Source organism: Heloderma suspectum, chromosome 2 (genome assembly GCF_057233095.1).
Source record: "Heloderma suspectum isolate Gila_16-S chromosome 2, 16-S_ref, whole genome shotgun sequence".
NCBI lineage: Eukaryota > Metazoa > Chordata > Lepidosauria > Squamata > Helodermatidae > Heloderma > Heloderma suspectum.
The window spans coordinates 399,879,854-399,907,536 of NC_139459.1; the positions used below are offsets into that span (position 1 = coordinate 399,879,854).

At 45.7% G+C, this 27,683-nt stretch overlaps 1 protein-coding gene across 1 annotated transcript; it reads left to right on the plus strand.

Annotated features, from left to right (window-relative positions):
* Positions 1-27,683, plus strand: LOC146356619 (vomeronasal type-2 receptor 26-like). The gene is made up of 5 exons (XM_084830224.1): positions 1-663; positions 1,762-2,571; positions 18,940-19,167; positions 20,337-20,463; positions 26,779-27,683. The coding sequence occupies exons 1-5, from the start codon at positions 310-312 to the stop codon at positions 27,681-27,683; spliced, it is 2,424 nt and encodes an 807-aa protein (XP_084686350.1). The 5' UTR covers positions 1-309.

The window sequence follows — 27,683 nt, forward strand, 5'->3', positions numbered from 1 at the left end:
CTAAGTGGTGAACAGTAGAAATCAAACTAAAAATAAATAGAATTATTTCAAATCAAGTTACACCAATAAAACTATCGATAGTAATTTAGGAAGAGCTTGTTTAAATATGAATGTCTGTAGCAGCCAGTGAATACAAAGGAATGTTGGCGCCTGTCTGGAGATTTGCTGGCTTCCTTCTGCTTTTTCCTCTTGGCCAATGTTAGCATGAGTAAAGTTCTAAGAATTTAATCTAGAGATGTAAATTGCCTGGAAAGGCTTGTGAAGGCATAGAAGCAACAACGGGATATTGGAGTTTTCATTGTAGACAGAATGGCAATACGTCACATACATTTCTTCTTCTTCTTCTTCTTCTTCTTCTTCTTCTTCTTCAGAAAAGCACCCATGAGGTACTGGAATATCCTGTCCTTCCTGTTTGCCATTAAGGAGATCAACCAGGATCCCAGAATCTTACCTAACATCACCCTGGGCTACAACATCCATGACAACTTTTTCAATGCAAGAGTGACATCTGATGCCTTGCTTGACCTGCTCTCTCCTGGGCAGGCAAATGTCCCCAACTACAACTGTGGAAGGAGGAATCACCCACTGGCTGTTCTTGAAGGGACAAACTCTGACATCTCCATCCAGATTTCAACCATGCTGGGCATCTACAAAATCCCACAGGTGGGGTGGGGGGATCGCAGGATGGGACTACTTCCACTTGGGGTGTTCTCCAGAAACTGGAGAGAGTTCAGAGGAGGGCAACAAAGATGATCAGGGAACCGGAAACAAAGCCCTATGAAGAGAGACTGAAAGAATTGGGCATGTTTAACCTTGAGAAGAGAAGACTGAGGGGAGATATGATAGCTCTCCTCAAGTACTTGAAAGGCTGTCATAGAGAGGAAGGCCAGCATCTCTTGATCATCCCAGAGTGCAGAACACAGAATAATGGGCTCAAGTCACAGGAAGCCAGATTCCGGCTGAACATCAGGAAAAGCTTCCTGACTGTTAGACCAATACAAGAATGGAACCAATTCCCTGGGGAGGTGGTGGGCTCTCCCACACTGGAGGCCTTCAAGACGAGGCTGGACAGACATCTGTCAGGGATGCTGTGACTTGGATTCCTGCATTGAGCAGGGGGTTGGACTTGATGGCCTTGTAGGCCCCTTCCACCCCTACTATTCTATGATTCTATGATTCTATGATATCTATATGTTCTCCAGAGAACATCAGTGTGCGTTCCCCCCACATTGGGGAGCAAACGGTTAAATTCCCCTATCACACATACATGCCAGGGTGCTAATCTGGATTGGGGGGGGATGCTAGCTTTTGGAGAAAAAATGTTTTACACTCAAGGGAAAATCATACGATTAACATCATGTGTGGTTTTCTCCTCATTCATATAGCTCAGAAAGCAAGGAGGGCACTCAGGACACCAGCGATGGCGGGTGGGAATATGTTGCCCCTCTAAGAATCAAGGGTGCTCCTATTCTGGCTACTGTTTCTTGGCCACATTAAATACTCCTGGGAAAATGGGATGAACTGTTGGGAACTTGATTCCATTATAGAAGTATCAGGAATCTGTATTTTTCTGGATTCCATCAGTACAACGTCTGAACATTTTATTTAGCGTAAAACTAAGACAACTTGTTCCATTGGTATGAAGTATGGCACAGAGAAACTCCCTGTGAAGAGGTATGATCTGGGCACACTTCAGAAATATGTGATGGAGAATAGAAATGGAACCAAAAGAAATAAGCAGTCTCTTCCTTTCTGTCCCAGGTCACTTATGTTTCTGTTTCTCCTGTTCTGAGTGATAAAAGTCAGTTCCCTTTTTTTATCCGGAGGGTCCCCAAAGAAGGAATCCAGTACCCAGGGATTGTTAAACTGCTCCTGCATTTCAAGTGGACAATGACAGGTCTCGTTGCTCCAGACACAGACAACGGAGAGAGGTTCATCAGGACCTTGACACCTGAGCTCATCAGGAATGGCATTTGTGTCTTAGAAAGCATCTCAGGATTGAATAGAAAGTATACAGACCTCCTTCATCTGTCATTCCACAAGTGGAGACAAGTCAATGTCCTTGTTTATTGTGCAGAGACTACTTCCTTCGTTCAAGGAATAATGATTGTGCAACAATTCTTTGAAACTTTCCTTAAACCCATCGTAGGGAAAGTCTGGATCACAACAGCTTTGTGGGATGCCACCTTGGAGTTGATGACTAGCAATCTACCTGTCCATAACATCCATGGTATAATTTCCTTCTTCATTCAGACAAAGGAAGTGACAAAATATGATAATTTTTGGCTTCTTTTCTCTGCTATTGAAGCAGTTTGGGGGAAAGCATTCAGTTGTTCCTACTCAAAGCATGCATTTTCTGTGAAAGGCTGGACAAGGTGCAAAGAGCAAGAGAAACTGGAGGCCCTGCCCCAAGAGGACATGGAGAGAGTCTTGTCTCTTGACAGCTACATCATTTACAGCACCATCCAGGCTGTGGCCCATGCCTTAGATGCTGCTGATTCGTCCAGATCCAGGAGGATGGTGGTGGAGGGTGGAGACAGGGTGGGCGTTCAAAGGCTGCAACCATGGCAGGTATTCCCTTTTCCATCCCAGACATCCCTGCTGAGCATGGCAATCGATTGTACAGAATACAGAATAGCTGACTTGAAAATAGACTCTAATAGACCCTGTCATGGTGGGTTGAAATGTTGTGCCCTCTAAGCCACCTCTGCAGTAAGTCCTACTGCTGTCTGTATCTGAGCCTTCACTGCCCTCTGACTGTGGTGGTACTTTGGTACTTCCCCTGGCTCCACTGTGGTCCTCCCTCCCTCTTTTGTCTCCAGGAGTCTGTAATAGTGGGGAATCTGTCAGTCTGCTACCAAGCTAGGTGTAAGCTGCTGGTGTTAGTAGGCCCTACACAACCTAGGACCAGGTTGCTTCACGGAACGTCTCCACCTGCTCCAGCTTCCCAGGCCACCTTGATCTTCTTATCTGTGCTGTAGCCTACAGATTTCTGTTTAGCAAAGACACAGAGATGGGCCGTCTCTTATTTATTTATTTATTTATTTATTACATTTATATCCCACCTTTTTTCCTCCAAGAACTCAAGGCGGCGTACAGGTTGGGCTGAGAGTCTGTGACTGGGCCAAAGTCACCCAGTGAGCTTTCATGGCCGAGTGGGGACTAGAACCCGGATCTCCCGACTCTCAGTCCAGCACTCTAGCCACTACACCACACTGGCTCTCTTGGATATCTCTTCAGGGGCACCCGCTCTGTAGGATGGTCTCTGGTCTGACGTGCATCAGGCCTCAACGCTGGTATGTTTTAGGCATTTATTGAAAATGTATCTGTTCATTTGGGCCAGCCTCATGATATTACTGTGCATGTGTGTGTGGATGTGTGTGTGTGTGTTTGTGTGTTTGTTTCGTTGTTATCCTTGTCTAAACCATTTCAGGATTTGTTTCAAATGAGAAGCGGGCAATAAATATTGTTAATAAATGAATAATATCGGCCTTTGCTTCAGTTCATCCGGCCCACTTTTTTCTGTAATGCTGGAGTGTAGACTGGGTGTCTCGATGGCTTCACGTGCTGCTAGGATTTCATCCGTATGTACCTTCCTAAATTTTCAGGTGACTGTTACTATTGTGCCAAGCTATGCTTTTCACCATTATTTTGTATTAAACATATATTTTGGTATTAAACCTATCCGCTCGGTCGTGACAGATTCTCATGATCGTTGGCAACCACAGAAGCGGCCACATCAAAAAAACCTTGTCTCGGAGGTGCCAGGCATGAGCAGGGAAAATGGTAGTGGAAAGCAGTCTTGCCTAATAACCCTACAGATGCCATAGACAAGGTTGTATCCTGCAGTAGCAATCACTGAATTAGGTATACATATTTAATTAGGTATACATATAACTTCCCCCCCTTCATGGATCACTGCCTTGTTGTGGCGAAGGGGCTTGCGTAACTCAATGAAGCCATAAGCTATGCCGTGCAGGGCCACCCAAGACGGACAGGTCATGGCAGAGAGTTCTGACAAAATGTGGTCCGCTGGAGAAGGAAATGGCAACCCACTCCAGGATTCTTGCCAAGAAAACCCCATGGAACGTATCACAAGGCTAAAAGAGATGACACCGGAAGATGAGCCCCTCAGGTCAGAAGGTGTCCAATATACTACTGGGGAAGAGCAGAGGGTATTTCCAAGTAGTGCCAGAAAGAGTGAAGCGGCTGGGCCAAAGCCGAAAGGACACTCAGCTGTGGATGTGTCTGGTGGTGAAAAGGAAGTCCAATGCTGTAAGGAACAATCTTGTTTAGGAACCTGGAATGTAAGATCAATGAATCAAGGTAAGCTGGAGGTGGTCAAACATGAGATGGCAGGATTGAACATCGACATCTTGGGAATCAGTGAACTACAATGGACAAGCATGGGCGAATTTAATTCAGGTGACCATCATATCTACTACTGTGGGCAAGAATCCCTTAGAAGAAATGGAGTAGCACTCATAGTCAACAAAAGGGTGGGGAAAGCAGTACTGGGGTACAATCTCAAAAATGACAGAATGACCTCAGTATGAATCCAAGGCAAACCATTCAACATCACGGTAATTCAAGTCTATGTCCCAACCACTGAGGCCGAAGAAGCTGAGGTTGATCGGTTCTATGAAGACCTACAACACCTTCTAGAACTAACACCAAAAACAGATGTCCTTTCATCATAGGGGATTAGAATGCTAAAGGAGGAAGTCAAGAAATCACCAGGATAACAGGCAAGCACGGCCTTGGTGTACAAGATGAAGCAGGACAAAGCCTAATAGAGTTTTGCCAAGAGAACATGCCGATCATAGCAAACACTCTTTTCCAACAGCACAAGAGGCGACTCTACACATGGACATCACCAGATGGTCAACATCGAAATCAGATTGATTATGTCCTTTGCAGCCAAAGATGGAGAAGCTCTATACAGTCAGTCAAAACAAGACCTGGAGCTGACTGTGGCTCAGATCATGAGCTTCTTGTTGCAACATATTGGCTTAAATTGAAGAACATAGGGAAAACCACTAAACCATTCAGGTATGACCTAAATCATATCCCTTATGAATATACAGTGGAGGTGAGGAATAGATTTCAGGGATTAGACCTGATAGACAGAGTGCCTGAGGAACTATGGACGGAGGTCCGTAACATTGTTCAGGAGGCAGCAACGAAATCCATCCCAAAGAAAAAGAAATGCAAGAAAGCCAAGTGGCTGTCTGATGATGAGGATTTACAAGTAGCTGAGGAAAGAAGGGAAGCGAAAAGCAAGGGAGAAAGGGGAAGATATATCCAACTGAATGCAGAGATCCAGAGAATAGCAAGGAGAGACAAGAAGGCCTTCTTAAATGAACAATGCAAAGAAATCAAGGAAAACAACAGAATGGGAAAGACTAGAGATCTCTTCAAGAAAATCGGAGATCTCAAGGGAACGTTTTGTGCAAAGACGGGCATGATAAAGGACAAAGAAGGCAGGGACCTAACAGAAGCAGATGAGATTAAGAAGAGGTGGAAAGAATACACAGAAGAACTATACAGGAAAGAACTTAATGGCCCTCATAGCCATGATAGTGCGGTCACTGAACTTGAGCCGGACATCCTCGAGAGTGAAGTCAAGTGGGCCTTAGAAAGCATTAGTAACAACAAAGCTAGCGGAGATGACAATATTCCAGCTGAGCTATTTAAGATCCTAAAAGATGATGCTGTTAAAGTGCTGCACTCAATATGCCAACAAATTTGGAACACTCAACAGTGGCCGCAAGACTGGAAAAGGTCAGTTTACATTCCAATTCCAAAGAAGGGCAATGCCAAAGAGTGTTCAAACTACCACAGAATTGTGCTCATTTCACATGCCAGCAAGGTGATGCTCAAAATCCTACAAGCTAGGCTTCAGCAGTATGTGAACCGAGAACTACCAGAGGTACAAGCTGGGTTTCGAAGAGGCAGAGGAACTAGAGATCAAATCGCCAATATTCGCTGGATCATGGAGAAAGCAAGAGAATTCCAGAAAAACGTCTATTTCTGCTTCATTGACTACACTAAAGCCTTTGATTGTGTGGATCACAACAAACTGGGGCAAATTCTGAAAGAGATGGGAGTACCAGACCACCTTACCTGTCTCCTGAGAAAGCTGTACGTGGGTCAAGAAGCAACAGTAAGAACCGGACATGGAACAACCGATTGGTTCAAAATTGGGAAAGGAGTATGACAAGGCTGCATATTGTTGCCCTGCTTATTTAACTTATATGCAGAGTACATCATGAGAAATGCCGGGTTGGATGAATCACAGGTCAGAATTAAGATTGCCAGGAGAATTATCAACAACCTCCGATACACAGACGATACCACCCTAATGGCAGAAAGCAAAGCAGATCTAAAGAGCCTCTTGTTGAGGGCGAAAGAGGAGAGTGCAAAAGCTGGTTTGAAATTCAACATTAAAAAAGCTAAGATCATGGCATCTGGCCCCATCACTTCCTGGCATATAGAAGGGGAAGAAATGGAAGCAGTGACAGATTTTATTTTCTTGGGCTCCAAGATCACTGCAGACGGTGACTGTAGCCATGAAATTAAAAGACGCTTGCTCCTTGGGAGGAAAGCTATGGCAAATTTAAGACAGCAGAGTCAGAAGCAGAGACATCACCTTGCCGACAAAGGTCCATCTAATCAAAGCTATGGTTTTCCCAGTAGTAATGTATGGCTGTGAGAGCTGGACTATAAGGAAGGCTGAGCGCTGAAGAATTGATGCTTTCGAACTGTGGTGCTGGAGAAGACTCTGACGAGTGCCCTGGACTGCAAGGAGGTCAAATCAGTCCATCCTAAAGGAAATCAACCCTGACTGCTCATTGGAAGGACAGAGACTGAAGCTGAAGCTCCAATATTTTGGCCACCTAATGCGAAGAGAAAACTCCATGGAAAAGACCCTGATGCTGGGGAAAGATTGAAGGCAAAAGGAGAAGGGGATGGCAGAGAATGAGATGGCTAGATAGCATCACCGATGCAATGAATATGAACTTGAGCACACTCCGGGAGAGAGTGGAGGACAGGAAGGCCTGACGTGCTATGGTCCATGGGGTCACAAAGAGTCGGACACGACTTAATGACTGAACAACAACAACAACAACAATAACTTCCCATCAGTTACTTATGCGTGCAAGGCTGGACCACTGGTCCTGGTGTTAGGCCAGGAATTTTTAAACTTTTTAGGCAAGCTGCAGTTCTGATTGGCTGCAGGTAGTGATGTTGGAGAAAACCAGAACAGAATCAAATGAGTTTGCATTTCCCAGAGTCACATGGATTCCACAGACTTGTGGACCATTTTTGTTTCTACTTTCCAAAATGTTACACAAATTTAGTCGTAGGTAAAATGTTAAACCCCTTCATGGATCACTGCCTTGTTGTGGCGAAGGGGCTTGCGTAACTCAGTGAAGCCATAAGCTATGCCGTGCAGGGCCACCCAAGACGGACAGGTCATGGCAGAGAGTTCTGACAAAATGTGGTCCACTGGAGAAGGAAATGGCAACCCACTCCATATTCTTGCCAAGAAAACCCCATGGAACGTATCACAAGGCCAAAAGAGATGACGCCGGAAGACGAGCCCCTCAGGTCGGAAGGTGTCCAATATGCTACTGGGGAAGAGCAGAGGGTATTTCCAAGTAGCGCCAGAAAGAGTGAAGTGGCTGGGCCAAAGCCGAAAGGACACTCAGCTGTGGATGTGTCTGGTGGTGAAAAGAAAATCCGATGCTGTAAAGAACAATATTGTTTAGGAACCTGGAATGTCAGATCAATGAATCAAGGTAAGCTGGAGGTGGTCAAACATGAGATGGCAAGATTGAACATTGACATCTTGGGAATCAGCGAACTCAAATGGACAGGCATGGGCGAATTTAATTCAGGTGACCATCATTTCTACTATTGTGGGCAAGAATCCCTTAGAAGAAATGGAGTAGCACTCATAGTCAACAAAAGGGTGGGAAAAGCAGTACTGGGGTACAATCTTAAAAATGATAGAATGATCTCAGTACGAATCCAAGGCAAACCATTCAACATCACAGTAATTCAAGTCTATGCCCCAACCACTGAGGCCGAAGAAGCTGAGGTTGATCGGTTCTATGAAGACCTACAACACCTTCTAGAACTAACACCAAAAAAAGATGTCCTCTTCATCATAGGGGATTGGAATGCTAAAGTAGGAAGTCAAGAAATCACCGGGATAACAGGCAGGCATGGCCTTGGTGTACAAAATGAAGCAGGACAAAAGCTAATAGAGTTTTGCCAAGAGAACATGCTGATCATAGCAAACACTCTTTTCCAACAGCACAAGAGGCGACTCTACACATGGACATCACCAGATGGTCAATATCGAAATCAGATTGATTATGTCCTTTGCAGCCAAAGATGGAGAAGCTCCATACAGTCAGTAAAAACAAGACCTGGAGCTGACTGTGGCTCAGATCATGAGCTGCTTCTTGCAAAATTTCGGCTTAAATTGAAGAACGTCGGGAAAACCACTAAACTGTTCAGGTATGACCTAAATCATATCCCTGATGAATATACAGTGGAGGTGAGGAATAGATTTCAGGGATTAGACCTGATAGACAGAGTGCCTGAGGAACTATGGACGGAGGTCCGTAACATTGTTCAGGAGGCAGCAACGAAATCCATCCCAAAGAAAAAGAAATGCAAGAAAGCAAAGTGGCTGTCTGATGAGGCTTTACAAGTAGCTCACGAAAGAAGGGAAGCGAAAAGCAAGGGAGAAAGGGGAAGATATACCCAACTGAATGCAGAGTTCCAGAGAATAGCAAGGAGAGACAAGAAGGCCTTCTTAAATGAACAATGCAAAGAAATCGAGGAAAACAACAGAATGGGAAAGACTAGAGATCTCTTCAAGAAAATTGGAGATCTCAAGGGAACGTTTTGTGCAAAGACGGGCATGATAAAGGACAAAGAAGGCAGGGACCTAACAGAAGCAGATGAGATTAAGAAGAGGTGGCAAGAATACACAGAAGAACTATACAGGAAAGATCTGAATGTCCCTGATAACCATGATAGTGCGGTCACTGAACTTGAGCCGGACATCCTCGAGAGTGAAGTCAAGTGGGCCTTAGGAAGCATTAGTAACAACAAAGCTAGTGGAGATGACAGTATTCCAGCCGAGCTATTTAAAATCCTAAAAGATGATGCTGTTAAAGTGCTGCATTCAATATGCCAACAAATCTGGAACACTCAACAGTGGCCACAAGACTGGAAAAGGTCAGTTTACATTCCAATTCCAAAGAAGGGCAACGCCAAAGAGTGTTCAAACTACCGCACAATTGCGCTCATTTCACATGCCAGCAAGGTGATGCTCAAAATCCTACAAGCTAGGCTTCAGCAGTATGCGAACCGAGAACTACCGGAAGTACAAGCTGGGTTTCGAAGAGGCAGAGGAACTAGAGATCAAATCGCCAACATTCGCTGCATCATGGAGAAAGCAAGAGAATTCCAGAAAAACGTCTATTTCTGCTTCATTGACTACGCTAAAGCCTTTGATTGTGTGGATCACAACAAACTGTGGCAAATTCTTAAAGTGATGGGAGTACCAGACCACCTTACCTGTCTCCTGAGAAACCTGTATGAGGGTCAAGAAGCAACCGTAAGAACCAGACATGGAACAACCGAGTGGTTCAAAATTGGGAAAGGAGTACGACAAGGCTGCATATTGTCACCCTGCTTATTTAACTTATATGCAGAGTACATCATGAGAAACGCCGTGTTGGATGAATCAGAGGTCGGAATTAAGATTGCTGGGAGAATTATCAACAACCTCCGATATGCAGACGGTACCACCCTAATGGCAGAAAGCGAAGAGGATCTCAAGAGCCTCTTGTTGAGGGTGAAAGAGGAGAGTGCAAAAGCTGGTTTGAAACTCAACATTAAAAAAACGAAGATCATGGCATCTGGCCCCATCACTTCCTGGCATATAGAAGGGGAAGAAATGGCAGCAGTGACAGATTTTACTTTCTTGGGCTCCAAGATCACCGCAGACGGTGACTGTAGCCATGAAATTAAAAGACGCTTGCTCCTTGGGAGGAAAGCTATGGCCAACCTAGACAGCATAGTAAGAAGCAGAGACATCACCTTGCCGACAAAGGTCCGTCTAATCAAAGCTATGGTTTTCCCAGTAGTAATGTATGGCTGTGAGAGCTGGACTATAAAGAAGGCTGAGCACCGAAGAATTGATGCTTTCGAACTGTGGTGCTGGAGAAGACTCTTACGAGTCCCCTGGACTGCAAGGAGGTCCAATCAGTCCATCCTAAAGGAAATCAACCCTGAGTGCTCATTGGAAGGACAGATACTGAAGCTGAAGCTCCAATATTTTGGCCACCTAATGTGAAGAGAAAACTCCCTGGAAAAGACCCTGATGCTGGGAAAGACTGAAGGCAAAAGGAGAAGGGGACGGCAGAGGATGAGATGGCTAGATAGCATCACTGATGCAATGAATATGAACTTGAGCACGCTCCGGGAGAGAGCGCAGGACAGGAAGGCCTGGCGTGCTATGGTCCATGGGGTCACGAAGAGTCGGACATGACTGAACGACTGAACAACAACAACAACAACAAAATGTTAAAAACACTGGATGAAAATGTCCATTTCCCTTTAGACTAAAACATGAAAATGCACATGGGGGGGATTTGTGCATTTCCACGAGTGCAAATTTGCGAAAATTTGGGAAATTAAAAAAAAAAAAACATTTCCGTTGATGAGCGAATGATGGAACAAAAGGCCCCTGACAATCCACCAAATGCAGAAACAACAGATTTTAACCCATCGATAGTATGGCTATCGTGTAGCAGAAATCAGAGTTAGAGAGACCACGGAGTAAAGAAAAATGAGTATTCTTTATTTAACGCGCGGGCTTAAGGCTGGAATCTTTTCCAAAGAGCCAAAAGCCCCAAGGCATAGCCACACATTACTTTTATAGAGATGATGACACACAAGCGACCCTTTCTCCCACCCCCTCTCCTGTGGTTTTACAGTTGGTACAGTTGTTTATAGTACAGGAAATGGGCCATAGGACATTCTGTCTTGAGAACAAGGATACAGTCTTGCAGTAAGCAAAAAGGCAAAATCATGACTGTGTTGTGCAATTCGGCTTGCTGACAGGGGAAGTCTCTACATTGCTGTTCCTGCCAAACTATGCTAGCTCAGCAAGAACATGAGACCACTTAGTCTGACCCCCGACATGGCTGCTACATTCCCCCCTTAAATGCATAATTTTATTACAATTATAGCATTTCATTACACAAGTAGACATCTCGGTTGGTAAGGCATAACACAGGATTTTTATGGCAACTTTTTTATTTAATATCTTGTTGAGCTATTAAAGCATAGCGGGCGGCTGTTTTTGTGGCTGAGGCAATAAACAGATTGTTTAAGCAACGCATAAACCAGGGGATGCAGAGGCATAACAGTACTCCTACTACTGCTACTGGTAAAATCAGAACAAATAATGCTTTGAGCCAGCTGAGATCTGGAAGCCAAGAGGTTAACCAGTCGAGCCAATTATGTTGCTTTATTTTGATGTCAGCGACTATTTGGTGCAGCTTGTTGATCTGTTCATCTACAGCATTGCCATTATCAGTTAAGTTAAAGCAACAGAGCTTTTGGTGTGTCTCACAACCTAAATGATAAAGAAGGAAGAGGTAATCTATACTAGCTCTATTTTCTAGAACCGCACCTTTTAGATCACGCAACTCTTTATTTAATAATGACAATGCTCGTGAGGTGGCATTTATGCTTTTGGCTAAGCTGCAAGCTAACCGGTTGATCTCCAGACTATCAGCCAAGGCTAAACCTGGAACCCCAACCAGTGACATTGCTAAGGCCAATTTTTCTGAGTCAGAATATAACTGCACATGACTATTACAATTTTTAGTTAGTTGGAGTGCTCGAGGCTGCCGTCGACGGATTTTCTCGGGCCACAGGGAAGAATTGGCACCAGGCGGCTGAGGCAACATGGGTGGTTATTAGACAAGTTGGCAGGAATGAATGACTAAGTGCGGGAACTACATGTCTAAAACTAGAGAGCCAGTGTAGTGTAGTGGTGAGAGTGACGGACTGGGAGCCGGGAGATCCGGGTTCTAGTCCCCACTTGGCCATGGAAGCTCACTGGGTGACTTTGGGCCAGTCACAGACTCTCAGCCCAACCTACCTCACAGGGTTGTTGTTGTGAGGATACAACGGTGAGGAGGAGGATAATGTAAGCCGCCTTGAGTTCCTTGCGAGAGGGAGAAAGGCGGGGTATAAATGCAATAAATAAATAAATAAATAAATAAAACTATCCATGAGGCAAAAGTATGTGGGCATCATTAAAAGATATGTTTTGAATTTTATTACAGTGGAAGGGGGCCAGGGATAGCTTTATATTTTCTGGAAAATTTTTGACAATTAAGCATTCGTGCACACGTAGCATTTGTTTCAGCAACGATGGGGGTGCGTAGAGTGAACTCTGTAGGGGGTAGGATCTTTGCAACCACGCCCCAATTAGCATTTTGGGAATAAGTTAAACTTACACCATAAACTCTTAACATGGTATCTTTTTGAATTTTCCCAGGATGTCTACAGACAGGTATTAGGCAAGAGCTAATAAGCCTATTTGCAGGTATATCTTTTGGTAAACAAAAATACTTTATCTCAGTGATGTTAGCTAAGTGAAGCCAGTAATTATCAGCAAATTGCTGGGACAAACTACCTTCTCCAGGGGCAGGCCCCTCTTTTTGCACCTTATTAAGGAAACACAATGCAACACTACTAACACTACAACACTCATGTTTGATCTTCTTTGGGATCTGACCGTACGCCGGGCAGCTATTTACCTGGCAAGCTGCAGTAGGGTCTAGTCCCCTTTTTCAATTCTTCAGTTGCAGGTCTGACCGTACGCAGGGTATGTCCACAGTAAGGTCTAGCCTGAGTCTTCTTACTGCTTTTTTCAGAATGATTTTTAAAGGATTTTTAGGATGTCTGTTTACAGTCCATTCCCCTCTTTTCGCTCTCTTGACTCGTGTTTAATGTACACGAGTTCATAGCTGTGGGGGTGGAAAGTACAACAGTTTTTGGTCCTCTCTATCTGGGAGTCAAAGGGTCATTTTTTTCCTTTTTAACTCATACTTTATCTTTTGGTTGGAAAGGATGAATCTCTGTAATGGGAATTGGGGCTTATTTTCTAAGACAAAGCGACGCTGGGCTTGAAGAACTTTGCCCAGTGTTTGGACTTCTTGTTTAAGGCTAACGTTTGCTTGCTCTTGATGCTGCTCCAGTGTCAATTATGAAGTCAATGTCATGGCCCCTCACAGTGGCAGTGACTAGGGGCTTCCCAGGGCTGAGATTAAGGGGGCCCAGTCTGTCTTATTTAAGACTTTTGGCTTTAGCTACTTTAATGAAGGGGGCTTCTTTATACATTTTTATAGACCCCTGCTTTCTAGTTTGGTTGCTAACTAAGCTGTCTCTTCCCTCGCCTGTTCTGGCCCCTTTGGTTTTTTCTTTCATGTATTTGATTTATTTCATTTGGGCATTTACGCCACCAATGTCTATCTTGTCTGCACTGGGCACACTGTTTTTTTTCTTAAGAATCTTCTGCCTCTGCCGGGTCTTTTTTATTTCTTCGTCTACGTTTTCTTGGGCCTCTGGGTCGAGGGGGCATACTGGCAATAGGCATTTAAAAGACGCTCCAAGTACGCTCTGGGGGCTTCGGTGGCACCTTGCAGCACTTTAGACACTTTGGTTATATTAACTGTCTTTTTTATACTTGCTGTCATGGCTTCTAACAGCAGGGTTTGATACTGGGTGAGGCGCTTTAGCCCCGCTTGTGTGTTGGGAGAGAGAAACCTCTCTCCCTCTCTTGCTTTTTTTCTCTTTTGCTGATCTGCCTGTATTGCAGATCATGTTTTAAACTTTTTATATAAAACTTTCCGCTCTATGCACCAGCCTTGTCTTTTTGCAAGTTAAACTCACTTACTTAAACTTTTCTGCCTTACACTAGTCTCAATGACACACATTTGGGATAGGCTGTTCTTTTTTTTTCTAGTTACATTTTTTTTTTTATCTTAAAGAACTATTACATTATTGTGGCTACTTTATCCCAGCTAATAACCTTCAGGCACAATCAGCTGCTTTTAATTTATCCTGGGGGCAACTATGGCCATGCTTCTTTTCTACAAATGTTTTCTCTCTTTGCTTCTTGCCTCCTTTTTCTTCTTTTTTTTTTTCTCTATCTGTCTTCTACTTTCTCTATTCCTTCTTTTCTACTTGCCTTTTTCTTTCTCCTTGTCATCCATTGGGAACCACACTTAGTATTATTTGGAGTTGCAACTAACACTAATCTGCAAATATCACATATATTTTATGATATTTAAGAAATCATAAAATATACACAACAAACTTTTTCTGCAATTCAACACAATGAATGGAAAACACTTTTTGCATGGTAAGGCATGATGGAGCAGATCTAGCAATTATACTGCTCTTCTGGCTGAAAGCTCAGGGCCCATTAAAATCAAGGGACGGGCATACTCACACATGCAAAGAGTTTTAGGTCACCATTTTTGCATCGGCAACTCTATGCTGCATGAGTTCTGGCAGAAGGAAATCTAAAAGTTATAGATCAAACTTAGCCTGCTGTACACTGAGCTGACTACAAACACAGACACACGGTCTACAGCAATGAGAGTTCAAGTTTATGAGAAGCTTCACAGCACTGTCCATGGAAAGTCTTTGACAATTCAAAATTTTAGTCCATGTGCAGAGTGTCTCTAAAAAGCCCAGATGATGGAGCCAAACAGAGAAGGCTCTGGGCAATGAAGATGAGATGTTTCCAGCAACGGCTCCCTACTTTTGCATCAGTTTAAAAAAGGGGAAGTGTGGCCCTACACCCCTTCTGACAGACAAGGGCCTTTAACTTTTTAGCAAGGCCTCTGTCTAAACAGAACGGCACAGCTCAGCTCTCTAGCCGTGACGCTTTAACCTGGGCAACTCCTCTGTAAATTTTATTTTACTTCCGTCAGGTTCTCACAGATATCTTTTTTAGCTTCTCTGCCTGCCAAGGCCAGACCAGCAAGGGAGTTGGGTGACTCCCCCTGGCTCTGAGAACGCTGATGGAGATAAGCTCATACAGACTTAGACATTTTAAAAACTTACTCTTTTTTCTCTTTCCTTTAATCTGGTACACGAAAGCAAAGTGCCGAAACTCAGGACACTGGGGGGGTGATGGGCATCGCCTTATACTTGCATTTTTTTCAGGCAGCCATTAATCTTCGGGGAGGCGGTGGGGTGATTTGCAGGACTTCAAAGGCAAGCTTCCCAGTTTGTTTGTATTTGTAAATCTCAAGCTTAAAACAGGACACGATGAGGTACAGGGCAGCCAAATCTTTGCTTTGGCACGGGCAACAAATAACTCAGGTTAGCTTTCCTCGCTGGGGTCTCAAACAGGAAAACAGTCTTAATTTAAAGTTGTAACATCACTGACAGCGTCAGCCAGCCAGCTACACAGATTTCACTGTTTTTCAAGACAGTTACTCTAATATCTTCTTTTCTTCTCAATCAGGTTGGGTCTCTCAGCTTACACAGTTTATTGCAGCTTCCAGGAGCATGGTAGTAGCGTGATTTTGGCTTGGCCAGGAACATGCTGTCTGGTTTCTCGGTCTCTTCAGCACACACACTCAGGCAGTGTAACACTGGACACTCAAATCAGTGAGATTTCTTTATTGCAGGGAATCCCACGGCAAAAGCTTAATGGTTACGCTCTTCAGAAATCATATAGCTGATGGTCTACAGGCTCTATGAAATTCTAGGACAGTTCAAAGCTAAACACGGCTACTTTGACAGAGATCTTTATCATGGTCTCTCCGCTTCATTCTGCCTTGGGACCGTCCTATGGGCATGGCACACTTTCTACTCGAAGAGGGGTCTAGCCTGTGCCCTGGGGGCTGATTCTTCACCTTTATTTTCTATTTTGCCTTCATCTTCTGGGTCTTCATTTTCAGTTTCCATTTCTTAGGGATTTCATCTCAATTAGGCGAGGTGATGATGTGGCACAACTCAGAACGTTGTGGGTAATTCTCCTGCTGCTCTCCCGGCGCACTAGGCTAATGGTTACTTCTTCAGCCTCACACTCTCACGCTTCGTCAAAAGTCAGGCTGTCTTGCAACATTTCTCTGATTAACAGCCTCAGATCTTGTTCTTTTTTTTCCTTTCAGCTCGACCTTGAGCTTTTTTGCTATTTCCTCTCTCTATTCTGAATCCTTTTTAAAAAATCTTTTTCCTTTTTTTTTTTAAACATCTCAAGGGGGTGCAAGTCTTGCTTCCCCCACCTCCCATAGCCTCTCTCCTAAGATAAAGACAGACACAAGGAGGGAATGGGAATTGGTCAGTGAGGAAGGGGTCTCACTGGCCAACACAAAAGGAATTTCACACCACGCACTTTGCTACTGGCCTGGGCACCCGGACGGTCAACGGTATGCATCAGAAACCGCAGTAGCCACTTACACCATCATCAATCTCTCTACTGCATCCATATGTCCCTGCCACCCACTTTTCCCACTTTTCACCAGAGCGGAAAGCGGCTTCCCCAGCTTCCTCAGCTTCTTACTGAGTACTGGCGTGCTGGGTACTGGCGCCCGCTCGGGGGTGTGATCAGGCCCCCCTTCTACTTGCAAGGAGTAGGTTCTTTTCGTATACGTATACTAACACTGACCTTCTTCATAAGGCGGGGCCCTCTTTTTTTCTGCCCAGTGGCCTTTCTCCCTAAAGGCGGGGCCCACTTTTACTCCATACTTGCCTTACTCCTGAAGGCTTCCAATGTGGGTTTCAACTCAATTGCAGCTGCGATACAGGCAGGGCTCAAGTTCCTTTCTCCGCTTCTCAAGGTTCTCTTGCTGCTCGCTGCCGTTTGGGCGATCCCGGCGCAGGCTCCCTCCCATTTACCCGACAAAAAGGTCGGTGGCGCCAAGAAAGGGAGGCGTGCGCCGAGCTCTCCCTCCCGGTGCAGCGATAAAGAGCAGGCAACTGCCACCTCTCTGTCTCAGAGCCTGCCACATCCGAGTCACGGCACCATTTATGTAGCAGAAATCAGAGTCAGAGAGACCACGGAGTAAAGAAAAATGAGTATTCTTTATTTAACGCGCGGGCTTAAGGCTGGAATCTTTTCCAAAGAGCCAAAAGCTCCGAGGCATAGCCACACATTACTTTTATAGAGATGATGACGCACAAGCGACCCTTTCTCCCACCCCCTCTCCTGTGGTTTTACAGTTGGTACAGTTGTTTATAGTACAGGAAATGGGCCATAGGACATTCTATCTTGAGAACAAGGATACAGTCTTGCAGTAAGCAAAAAGGCAAAATCATGACTGTGTTGTGCAATTCGGCTTGCTGACAGGGGAAGTCTCTACATTGCTGTTCCTGCCAAACTATGCTAGCTCAGCAAGAACATGAGACCACTTAGTCTGACCCCCGACATGGCTGCTACACATGGTTTCCTCTCGTTTAGACTACTGTAATGCACTTTACGTGGGGTTATCCTTGAAGACGGTTCGGAAGCTGCAGCTGGTACAGAACGCGGCGGCTCGCCTGATTAAAGGCAGCCGCCGGCGAGATCACATCACTCCAGTGCTGAAGGAGTTGCACTGGTTACCAGTTGTTTTCCGGGCCAAATTCAAGGTGCTGGTTTTGACCTTTGAAACCCTATATGGTTCCGGCCCAGCCTATCTTAAGGAGCGCCTCCAGCAGCACCAGACAGGCTGCTTAACAAGATCAGCCTCGGATGGCCTTCTCTCTGTCCCATCAGCCAGGACAGCTAGACTGGTGGGGACGAGGGAGAGGGCCTTTTCTGTGGTGGCCCCTACTCTGTGGAACTCCCTCCCTAGGGAACTCCACCATGCCCCCTCTTTAATGAGCTTCCGTCATGCATTAAAAACGTGGTTGTTCAGGCAGGCATTTGGGGTGGGTTAGGGTATTTTAGAAAATGTTTTTACTGTAGAATTTTATTGTTTTAAACTGTTTTATTGTGTGTTGTACATCGCCCAGAGTGGCTGGGTGACCAGCCAGATGGGCGATTAATAAATTTAATAATAATAATAAATAAATAAATATTCCCATCCCAATTTCAACTGTTGCACATTTCTAATGACTGTTGCCAAAAGTTGTCACAGAACTCTCCACTAGTTAATTTCCCAAATTCATGAGATCACATTTTAACTTCTTGATTGGATTTAATAAATTGCCCTGTTTTGGAAGAAGCCAGTGTGTGTGTGAATCAACCCTCCAGCCAAATACCAAAGTTTGATGCTCCCTTAGTAAATATGTGTCTTGCGAACATGCACAAAATTTGTAAATGTGTCTAGACAAGCACATTTTCTAACACCCTACTACTTTTTTTGGATTAAACCTTTTGTATTAAATGTATCTTCTGTATCAAGCAGACAATACGTTTCACTAGAAGCATTTTGTTAAATGAACTCGTACAATTTGATGCTTCAGGCAAGAAATTCAGATTCTCTCCCAAGCGCATACTAAACGTACAATGTTCACAGCTCAAACCAACCTGTGCCTACTCAGAAGCCAATCCTATTGAGGTCACTTGAAGTTTCAGGCACGATTACATAAATGACAGTTTGCTGCCTTTTAATGGTGCCCAAAATATGCCCCATAAAGTGGCTGGACTCCTTTTCCCTGAGGGCAAGACCAGGCCTAGATTGCAGTACAAATGTATATGTCTAATGCCTTCAGCTTCCCAAACTGCTAAAGCAAAGAAAAGGCATTTGGGGATGAAATCCAGTTCCTTCCGAATGTGAAAACACATACCCATCCACTTGGGCCTGGAACTAGATTCAAGCACAACTGAGATATGGGATGGGGTTTCATGTTTCCTCAATGCTGGTGTTTCTTCTGCCATTCTAGCTTCATCCTTTTCTGAGAAGCTCCCATTTTTACAATACATCCATAGATGGAGTGTATTTGGACGAGAAGGGAGAGCTGGCAGCCGACTTTGACATCATTAATTGGGTGAAGTTTCCAAATACGTCTGTCATTAGAGTGAAGTTTGGGAGTATGGAAAGATGGGGATCTCCAGGCCTCAAGTTCACCATTGACCAGGATGCTATTGTGTGGCCCAAATGGCTCAACAAGGTGGGGGGAAATCATTGGCTTCATTTCACTGCCTTTATTTACCCTGTCTTGACCTCTAAAGCATGCAACAGACTCAAGGACATCCTTCCCTAACCTTCCAGATGAGTTGGACAGCGACTTCCTTTATTCTCAGCTGGCATGCCCACTGCCACAAGCCATCTGGTGGACACCAGCCTGGCGAAGGCTGTTCGAGAGGAGGCTGCCTTTGATTCCCTGTCCATCCCAGATCTCCGTGGGAGCCGAGCCTTTCCCCAGCTCTGCTACCCATCCGTGCACCCGGAATATTGCCTTCAAACACCTGCTGGGGGGGCGGTGATTTAAATGATTCATCTATTGATATACCACCACCACCTGTGAGCATGGGACTTTACAGACTACAAGAGAACAGGTCCCTGCCCCAAGGTGATTCCAATCTAGAATTTGACTCAAGGGAAAGAACAGAGCAAGAGGAGGGGAGGCCCCAGGGATAGTAAACAATTCAGGAATGTGTGGTTTCTTTTCAATTCATTTATTACATTTCTCTAGGGATGGTGGAGAAATCCACCATGGACTCCAACGAGGCCTGATTCTTTAGAATCCGGCCCCCGGAGTCCGTGGTGAAACGGACTACTCCCCCCGCCACCACCCGAAATCCTCCCCAGATGGACCCTACCTCCTGCCAGCTGGTCCGGGTCCGTCCGCTGCTGCCGTCCATCTGCTGCCCCGGACTGGGGATGCAAATGGCGTCTGGCATTGGGGATGCTATTTGCGTCCCTGCTCTTTGCCTTGATAGCCTACATAAATATTTATGTAGACTTTCACCATTTGCGGCTGCAGCCCGGAAGCAGACGGAAATCCCGCTGCAGACGGACCCGGCCAGCGGCTCTGCGGAGTTACGGCGGAGTGGAGCCAGCGGGGGGAGGGACAGATTGCCTCACCCCCACCTGCGGACACCCAGAGCAGAACTGTAAGTGGGTTTCGTACAACCCTATATTTCCCTACCACGCAATAGCAGAAGTCCTCTGGGCTGTTCCGGGCATGCTTTTATAGTTGCACATGCTTATCCTCATTTACAGACTTCGAGTTAAACCCCACAGATCCTGTTCAATCCTTTCAACCCTGTATGTCATTTCTGCAGATAAATTAGTCCTAACGCATTTTTGCTTGACATTCTTTGTTTTTATCCTTAGCCCCTGCCACAATCCAGGTGTGTGGAAAGCTGTCGCCCTGGATTCTTCAAGGTGGATCGGGAAGGAAAGCCAATTTGCTGCCATGACTGTCATCCCTGTGGAGAAGGCACCATCTCCACCCAGGAAGGTGGGTGAATCCAGAGGACAGGGCAGCCTGGAACGGGGTGAGGGCAAACACCAATACAGACATTTCCTGTGATGGTTTTCTTGAAGGCATTTCTAAACCTGGATCCTTCCTTGCAATGTCTGTTAATTTCATCTGGTTTATCTTCAGAACTTAGACTATTTGAGTTCCAGGAACCCTGGTGGGTAACCAAGCCAAGTCCAAATAAGCAACCATTACCACAGACTCAAAAGTAAATTGAAATTTATTAAATGTCTTTGTCAAGGTAGCACTTATGACCTGGCCCCTGAGCAACCCCTGAAGGATCTCTTGCCTCCTTCAGAGTTTAGGTTGTAGACATAAACACAGGGTTTAACCACAACAGTTTACTAGTAGATTTAAAGCAAACAAACGACAACTAAAGGTATTCACACAATAGAGCTGGGTGATACAAAAGGCGTTAAAGGAAAATGAAGTCTGCAAAATGCAAGTTCCTTAACTCTAGCTGTTTTAAGACTTTTCTAGGCTGCTTCTTCCTGCTCAACTTCAGACTCTGCTCACACTTCAGGCCCTGGCTGTCTCGCTCTCTTTATATACCCTCCTTCCTCAAAACTGAAAGTACTGCTTTACCCTGAAGAAATTAAACTTATTTGTTTATTTATTTATTTATTCATTCATTCATTTCATTTCTATACCGCCCAATAGCTGAAGCTCTCTGGGCGGTTCACAAAAATTAAAACCAAACAACACACAATAAAACAATTTAAAATATATAGAACATTAAAACCACAATATAACAATAAAACCACAATAAAACCTAGCAGCAGTGCAGGAGTTTAAAATACAGATTTAAAACAGCAAAGATAAAAATTTAGAAAGCTAAAATGCTAAAATGCCTGGGAAAATAAAAAGGTGTTCACCTGGCGCTGAAAGGAATACAATGTAGGCGCCAGGCGAACCTCACTAGGGAGCTCATTCCAGAGCCGGGGTGCCACAGCAGAAAAAGCCCTCCTCCTAGTAGCCACCCGCCTCACTTCCTTTGGCAGGGGCTCACGGAGAAGGGCCGCTGACGATGATCTTAAGGTCCGGGCAGGCACATATGGGAGGAGGCGATCCTTCAGGTAACCTGGCCCCAAGCTGTTAAGGGCTTTGAATGTTAACACCAGCACTTTGAATCGGGCCCGGAAATGGACTGGCAGCCAGTGCAGCTGGAAAAGTACTGGCGTAATATGAGCTCAAAGGCCAGTCCCTGTTAACAATCTTGCTGCCCTATTTTGGACCAGCTGAAGTTTCCGGACCGTTTTCAAAGGCAGCCCCACGTCTAACGCATTGCAGTAATCCAGACGAGAAGTTATCAGAGCATGGATAACTGTAGCAAGGCTATCTCTGTCCAGATAAGGGCGTAGTTGGTATACCAGCCTAAGCTGATAAAAAGTGCTCCATCCCACTGAGTTCACCTGTGCCTCAAGTGACAGTTCTGGATCCAAGAGCACCCCCAAACTACGAACCTGATCCTTTAGGGGGAGTGCAACCCCCTCCAGAACAGGTTGAATATCACCTAGCCGGGCAGACGAACCACCCACTAACAGTACCTCTGTCTTGTCTGGATTGAGTTTCAGTTTATTAGCCCTTATCCAGTCCATTATCATGTCCAGGCCCTGATTCAGAACAGCCACTGCCTCACCTGGTTTTGATGAGAAAGAGAGGTAGAGCTGGGTGTCATCTGCATATTGATGGCACCTCAGCCCACACCTCCAGATAACCTCCCATAGCAGTTTCATGTAGATGTTAAACAGCATGGGGGATAAAATAGAGCCCTGTGGAACCCCATGGCACAATTGCCATGGCACAGAGCAATAATCCCCCAGCACCACCTTCTGGAATCGGCCATCCAAGTAGGAGCGGAACCACTGTAGTGCAGTGCCTCCAACTCCTAACCCAGACAACCTATCCAGAAGGATACCATGGTCGATGGTATCGAAAGCTGCTGAGAGGTCCAGGAGAATCAACAGGGTCGCACTCCCCCTGTCCCTCTCCCGGCAGAGGTCATCCCACAGGGCGACCAAGGCAGTTTCCGCTCCAAAACCAGGCCTGAAGCCCGATTGAAATGGATCTAGATAATCCGTTTCATTCAAGAGTGCCTGGAGCTGTCCTACAACCACCCGCTCAAGCACCTTGCCCAGGAAGGGGATGTTGGCCACTGGCCTATAATTGTTAACATCCTCTGGGTCCAGGTTAGGCTTTTTCAGGAGTGGTCTAATTACCGCCTCTTTTAAAGCGGCAGGCACCACTCCCTCTCTCAAGGAGGAATTTACAACCTCCTGGACCCAGCCGGACACCCCCTCCTTGTTTGATTTAATAAGCCATGAAGGGCAAGGGTCAAGCACACAAGTGGTCGATCGGACTTGGCCAAGCACCTTGTCTGCATCCTCAGACCTCAGTAACTGAAACTCATCCAATAAAACTGGACCAGACAGTGCTCTGAACACCTCTACCAATGGAACTGCATTAATGGTGGTGTCCAATTCATGACGAATCTGAGCGACTTTATCCTCAAAGTGCCGTGCAAACTCGTCACAGCGTGCTACTGAGGGTTCCACCAATTTAAGTGGAGAAATGAAACTACTCCTCTCAGAGTTACCCATGCCCCAAACGAAAAACCCCATCCTCTAAGCCTGAGGCTTTCCTTTTGCCTCTATAGGCCTTAACCTTCACAGTTTCTTTTAAGAAGCTTTCAAAATCTTATCAGAGACAGGTTGCCCCCTATCCCACGTCTCACCCCCCTTTCTTCCAGGAATGTCTGTAGATGGTCTTCAGAATTCATTTATCTGGGTATCTTATCTTATCTAGTCATGCCGTATCTTACCCTCTATTCACACGTTTTCCATTGGTACATCTTTAAGCTGGGATCATCTTGACCATCACTCCATCTTTTGTTGGCATTTTCCCAAGTCCAGGAGTTATCAAGAAAGAACATTCTGGCTCATCTTATCATTTTAGGGTTAGGAGTTTGCAGAATCCAGTCAACAATTCATCCAAACCCAATCAACAATATTCTTTAACCTTTTCAGTTGTTGTTGTTGTTCAGTAGTTAAGTCGTGTCCGACTCTTCGTGACCCCATCGACCATAGCACACCAGGCCTTCCTGTCCTCCGCTCTCTCCCGGAGTGTGCTCAAGTTCAAAACCTTTTCATTACTAGGTTGATAATAGCCATGACTGATTTCTCAACGTGGCTGACAAGAAACAATGTTGTAGGATGGACCTGGGGGACTGAGAGGCCCTGGATGGGGCAGGGGTCAGTATGAACCTCCGATAGGTGCCTTCTGCACTTTAAGTTGCATGAGCATCCTCCATGGTTAATGTTGATATGTTCACCGCACTTCACTGCATGATGAAAAATTCTAGGGATGGAGTGCTTACCAAGCTTTGGTTTCCTTTGAAAGGAGGTCAGCAGAGGCTTAACGGCATTTTGTAATATTTGAGTTTATTAACAAATGATCATCAAAAAGTAAGAAGAGAGAGCAGGGATTCCTCCATGTGGTGGGACTTGAATTCCAAGCCTTGCAACCTGGAGGAATCCATGACAGCTTCACAGGCTTGATTTGGAACCTCATTGTGCCAGGTTAGGCCTGCAGGACATATGTATGCATGTATGTATGTATGTATGTATGTATGTATTTAAAACATTTCTTGGCCACATTTCTTGGCCACCTTTCAGGGCAGAAGCCCTCCCAAGGCAGCTCACAGCAGGAAAATACACAAAAACAGATAAAATATTAAAAGCAATGGGTATCGTATCTAATGAGTACAGTATCTTACACTTTATTGACATGTTTTCCATTGGTACAGCTCTACACTGTGATCATCTTGACCATTGTCAAAGATAATCACAGCAACAGCAACAACAGCAGTCGTGTAAAGAGAAAGCCTCAGTTAAATAATATGTTTTTAAGGCATTCCTAAAAGGCTGCAGTGATGGAGCATTGCAGACTTCCAATGACAACTTGTTCCAGAGGTATGGGGCTACTGCAAAGAAGGCCCTCTCACGTGTGATCACTCACCTGTCTGCTCTTATGGGTGTGAGAATGAGAAGGGCCTCTCTTCCTGATCTTAAAGTGTAGGCAGGCTGATATGGGTAAAGGCAGTCATTCAAGTAACTTGGTCCCAAACGGTTTAAGGCTTTAAAGGTCAAAACCAGCATTTTCAATTGGGCTTAGAAACACAGCAGTAACCGGTGTAGCTTGTGCAGTACAGACATTATATGATCCAATCCCACCCACCAATACTGCATTCTGCATGAGCTGGAGTTTCTGAACCATCTTCAAAGCCAGCCACATATAGGGCATTACAATAGTCCAGCCTGGACATCACTAGTGCTTGGATAACTAAGGCTAGGGATGTAAGAAAGTCACTTACCTTTTCACAGCTTAGATTTGTGGGGGGGGGGGGAGGTCCTGCCAGGCTGCCGTGATAGGCTACGTAAGTATTTACGTAGCCTATCACGGCAAAGAGCAGGGGCGCAAATGGCGGCCGCTATGCTGTTTGCGCCGCTGCTCTTTCCGTGATAGACTACGTAAGTATTTACATAGTCTATCATGGTAAAGGCAGCTACTCAAATGGCATAGTGGCCATTTGACGTAGCCTATCACAGCAGCCTGGCAGGACGCAAATGGCGGCTGCTACAGCGGCCGCCATTTGCGGCCGCAGCAGCCGGCCAAGAGACCATCTGCCGCCGCCGCTGCCAGAGCTGCCGCCGCTGCCGGAACCCCTGCTGGAGCCACCACTGCCAGAACACCTGCCCCAGGTAAGCTTCGTCCCAGGGGGGATTCCGTGGGGTGGCAGGGGGTGGGAGGCCATTCCACCACGGGTTTCGGGGGGCTGAATGCCAGTGCATTCAGCCTCACTGAAATCCGTGGCAGAATTCTCTGCCATCCCTAACTGAGGCAAAGTGCATCCTCTCCAAACAGGAGCACAGCTGGCGTACCAGCCTAAGCTGGTAAAATGCACTCCTGGATGCCACAGCCACCTGGGCTTCCCAGTTAGCTCGGAGTCCAAGAGGACTCCCAGACTGTGCATATGGTCTTTCAGGGGGAGTGCAACCCCATCTAACCAGGTGTAAACCTCCATCCGAAGTAGTTGGTCTTCCAAACCACAGTACCTCCATCTTCTCCGCATTAGGTTTCAGCCTGTTCACCCAAATCCATCCCCAACAGCCTCCAGACACTGGTTCAAGAGTTCCACAGCCTCCCTGAGATGTGCAGATGGAAATGAGAGGTAGACCTGAGTATCAGTAGCATACTGATGACATTTTTATTTCAGCACAAACCCCCTGATGACTTCCTCTAATACTTTCATGTAGATGTTAAAAAGTATGGGGGACAAGATAGAACCTTGTGGCGCCCCACAGGCTAATGGCAAGGGGGTGCAACAGAAGTTCCCCAGCACCGGCTTCTGAGACCACTCCTCCAGAAAGGATGAGAACCACTTTAAACCTTGCATCCCAAGCCCAATCCAGATAAACTATCCAGAACGTTACCATGGTCGACAGTATTGAAATCCACTGACAGCACAGGTCGATAAGAACCAGCAGGATTGCACTCCCCCATCCATTCTCCAGCATAAGTCATCAACCAAGGCAACCAAGGCTGTTTCGATTGGATCACCAGTCCTGAAACCTGATTGGAATGGATCTAAGTAATCGGTTTCATCCAAAATGGCTTGGAGTTGTGAGGCCACCGCATGCTCCATCACATTGCCAAAGAATGGCAAATTTGACACAGGGTGGTAGTTATCCAAAACTATAGGATCTACACTGGGTTTCTACAGCAAGGGCCTCACCACAGCTTCTTTTGAGCTGCAGGGACCTCACCATCCCTCAAGGAGGCATTTCCCACCTCGACGGCCCAGATATCCAGCCCAGCTCTGGCAGGTTTCACGAGCCAGCATGGACAAGGATCTAAAGTAGCAGGCCTCAATCCTCCAAACAGTTTGTCCATGTCCTCAGGTTGCACAAGGTGAAAGGTATCCATAACATGACTAGATGGTGCACCAGCCCCATCCATATCAGACTCTGTCAAAATGATGGCATCCAAGTTGGCACAAATACAAGCAATTTTATCTACAAAGTGTCATTCCTGGTTTAAAGACCTATTTAAGTACATGAAACACCAAAGATGGGTTGCTCACAGAGCAGAATGGTGAAGGCTAGCAAGAATGACCAAAACCATTCATGAATTAACATATGATGTCAATTACGTCAGAAAGAATATATTTGATGGAATGTAAAAGAGCAGAGATTGCTAATGGTATAAGAGAGTTGTTACTCTTGTTCTTTCCAGATGCAGAACGTTGCACCAAGTGTCCAGAAGATCGGCATCCAAACAAGGACCGAGATCAATGTGTCCCCAAGACTATAAACTTCCTGTCCTATGAAGAACCTTTGGGGATCATCCTGGCTTCCTTTGCCCTGTTCTTGTCCTTCACCACAGGCTTCATATTAGTAATCTTCATAAAATGCCTACAAACCCCAATAGTCAAAGCCAACAACCGGGACCTCTCCTACATTCTCCTTGTCTCCCTCCTGCTTTCCTTCTTGTCCTCTTTCCTCTTCATTGGCCGGCCAAGAAAAGTCACTTGCCTTCTCCAACAAACACTCTTCAGCATCATCTTCTCGGTGGCCGTCTCATCTCTGTTGGCCAAAACGATCACTGTGGTGCTGGCCTTCCTGGCCACAAAGCCAGGGAACAGAGTGAGGAGATGGCTGGGGCAGAGCTTGGCCAACTCCATTGTCATTTCCTGTTCCAGTATTCAAGCTGGCATTAGCACCATCTGGCTGGGGACATATGCACCCTTCCCAGACTCTGACATGCACTCTCAGCCAGGAGAGATCATCCTGCAATGCAACGAAGGCTCTGTCTCCATGTTTTATACTGCCCTTGGCTACATGGGCTTCCTGGCTGCCACCTGCTTCACGGTGGCATTCCTAGCCAGGAAGCTGCCTGGGGCCTTCAATGAAGCCAAGCTGATCACCTTCAGCATGCTGGTCTTCTGCAGCGTGTGGGTGTCCTTTGTGCCCACCTACCTGAGCACCAAGGGGAAATACATGGTAGCTGTGCAGGTCTTCTCCATCTTGGCCTCCAGTGCTGGGTTGCTGGGCTGCATCTTTCTTCCTAAGTGCTACATTATTATCCTGAGGCCTGATCTGAATACAAAGGAGCATCTCATGATGAAACCCATAGCATAA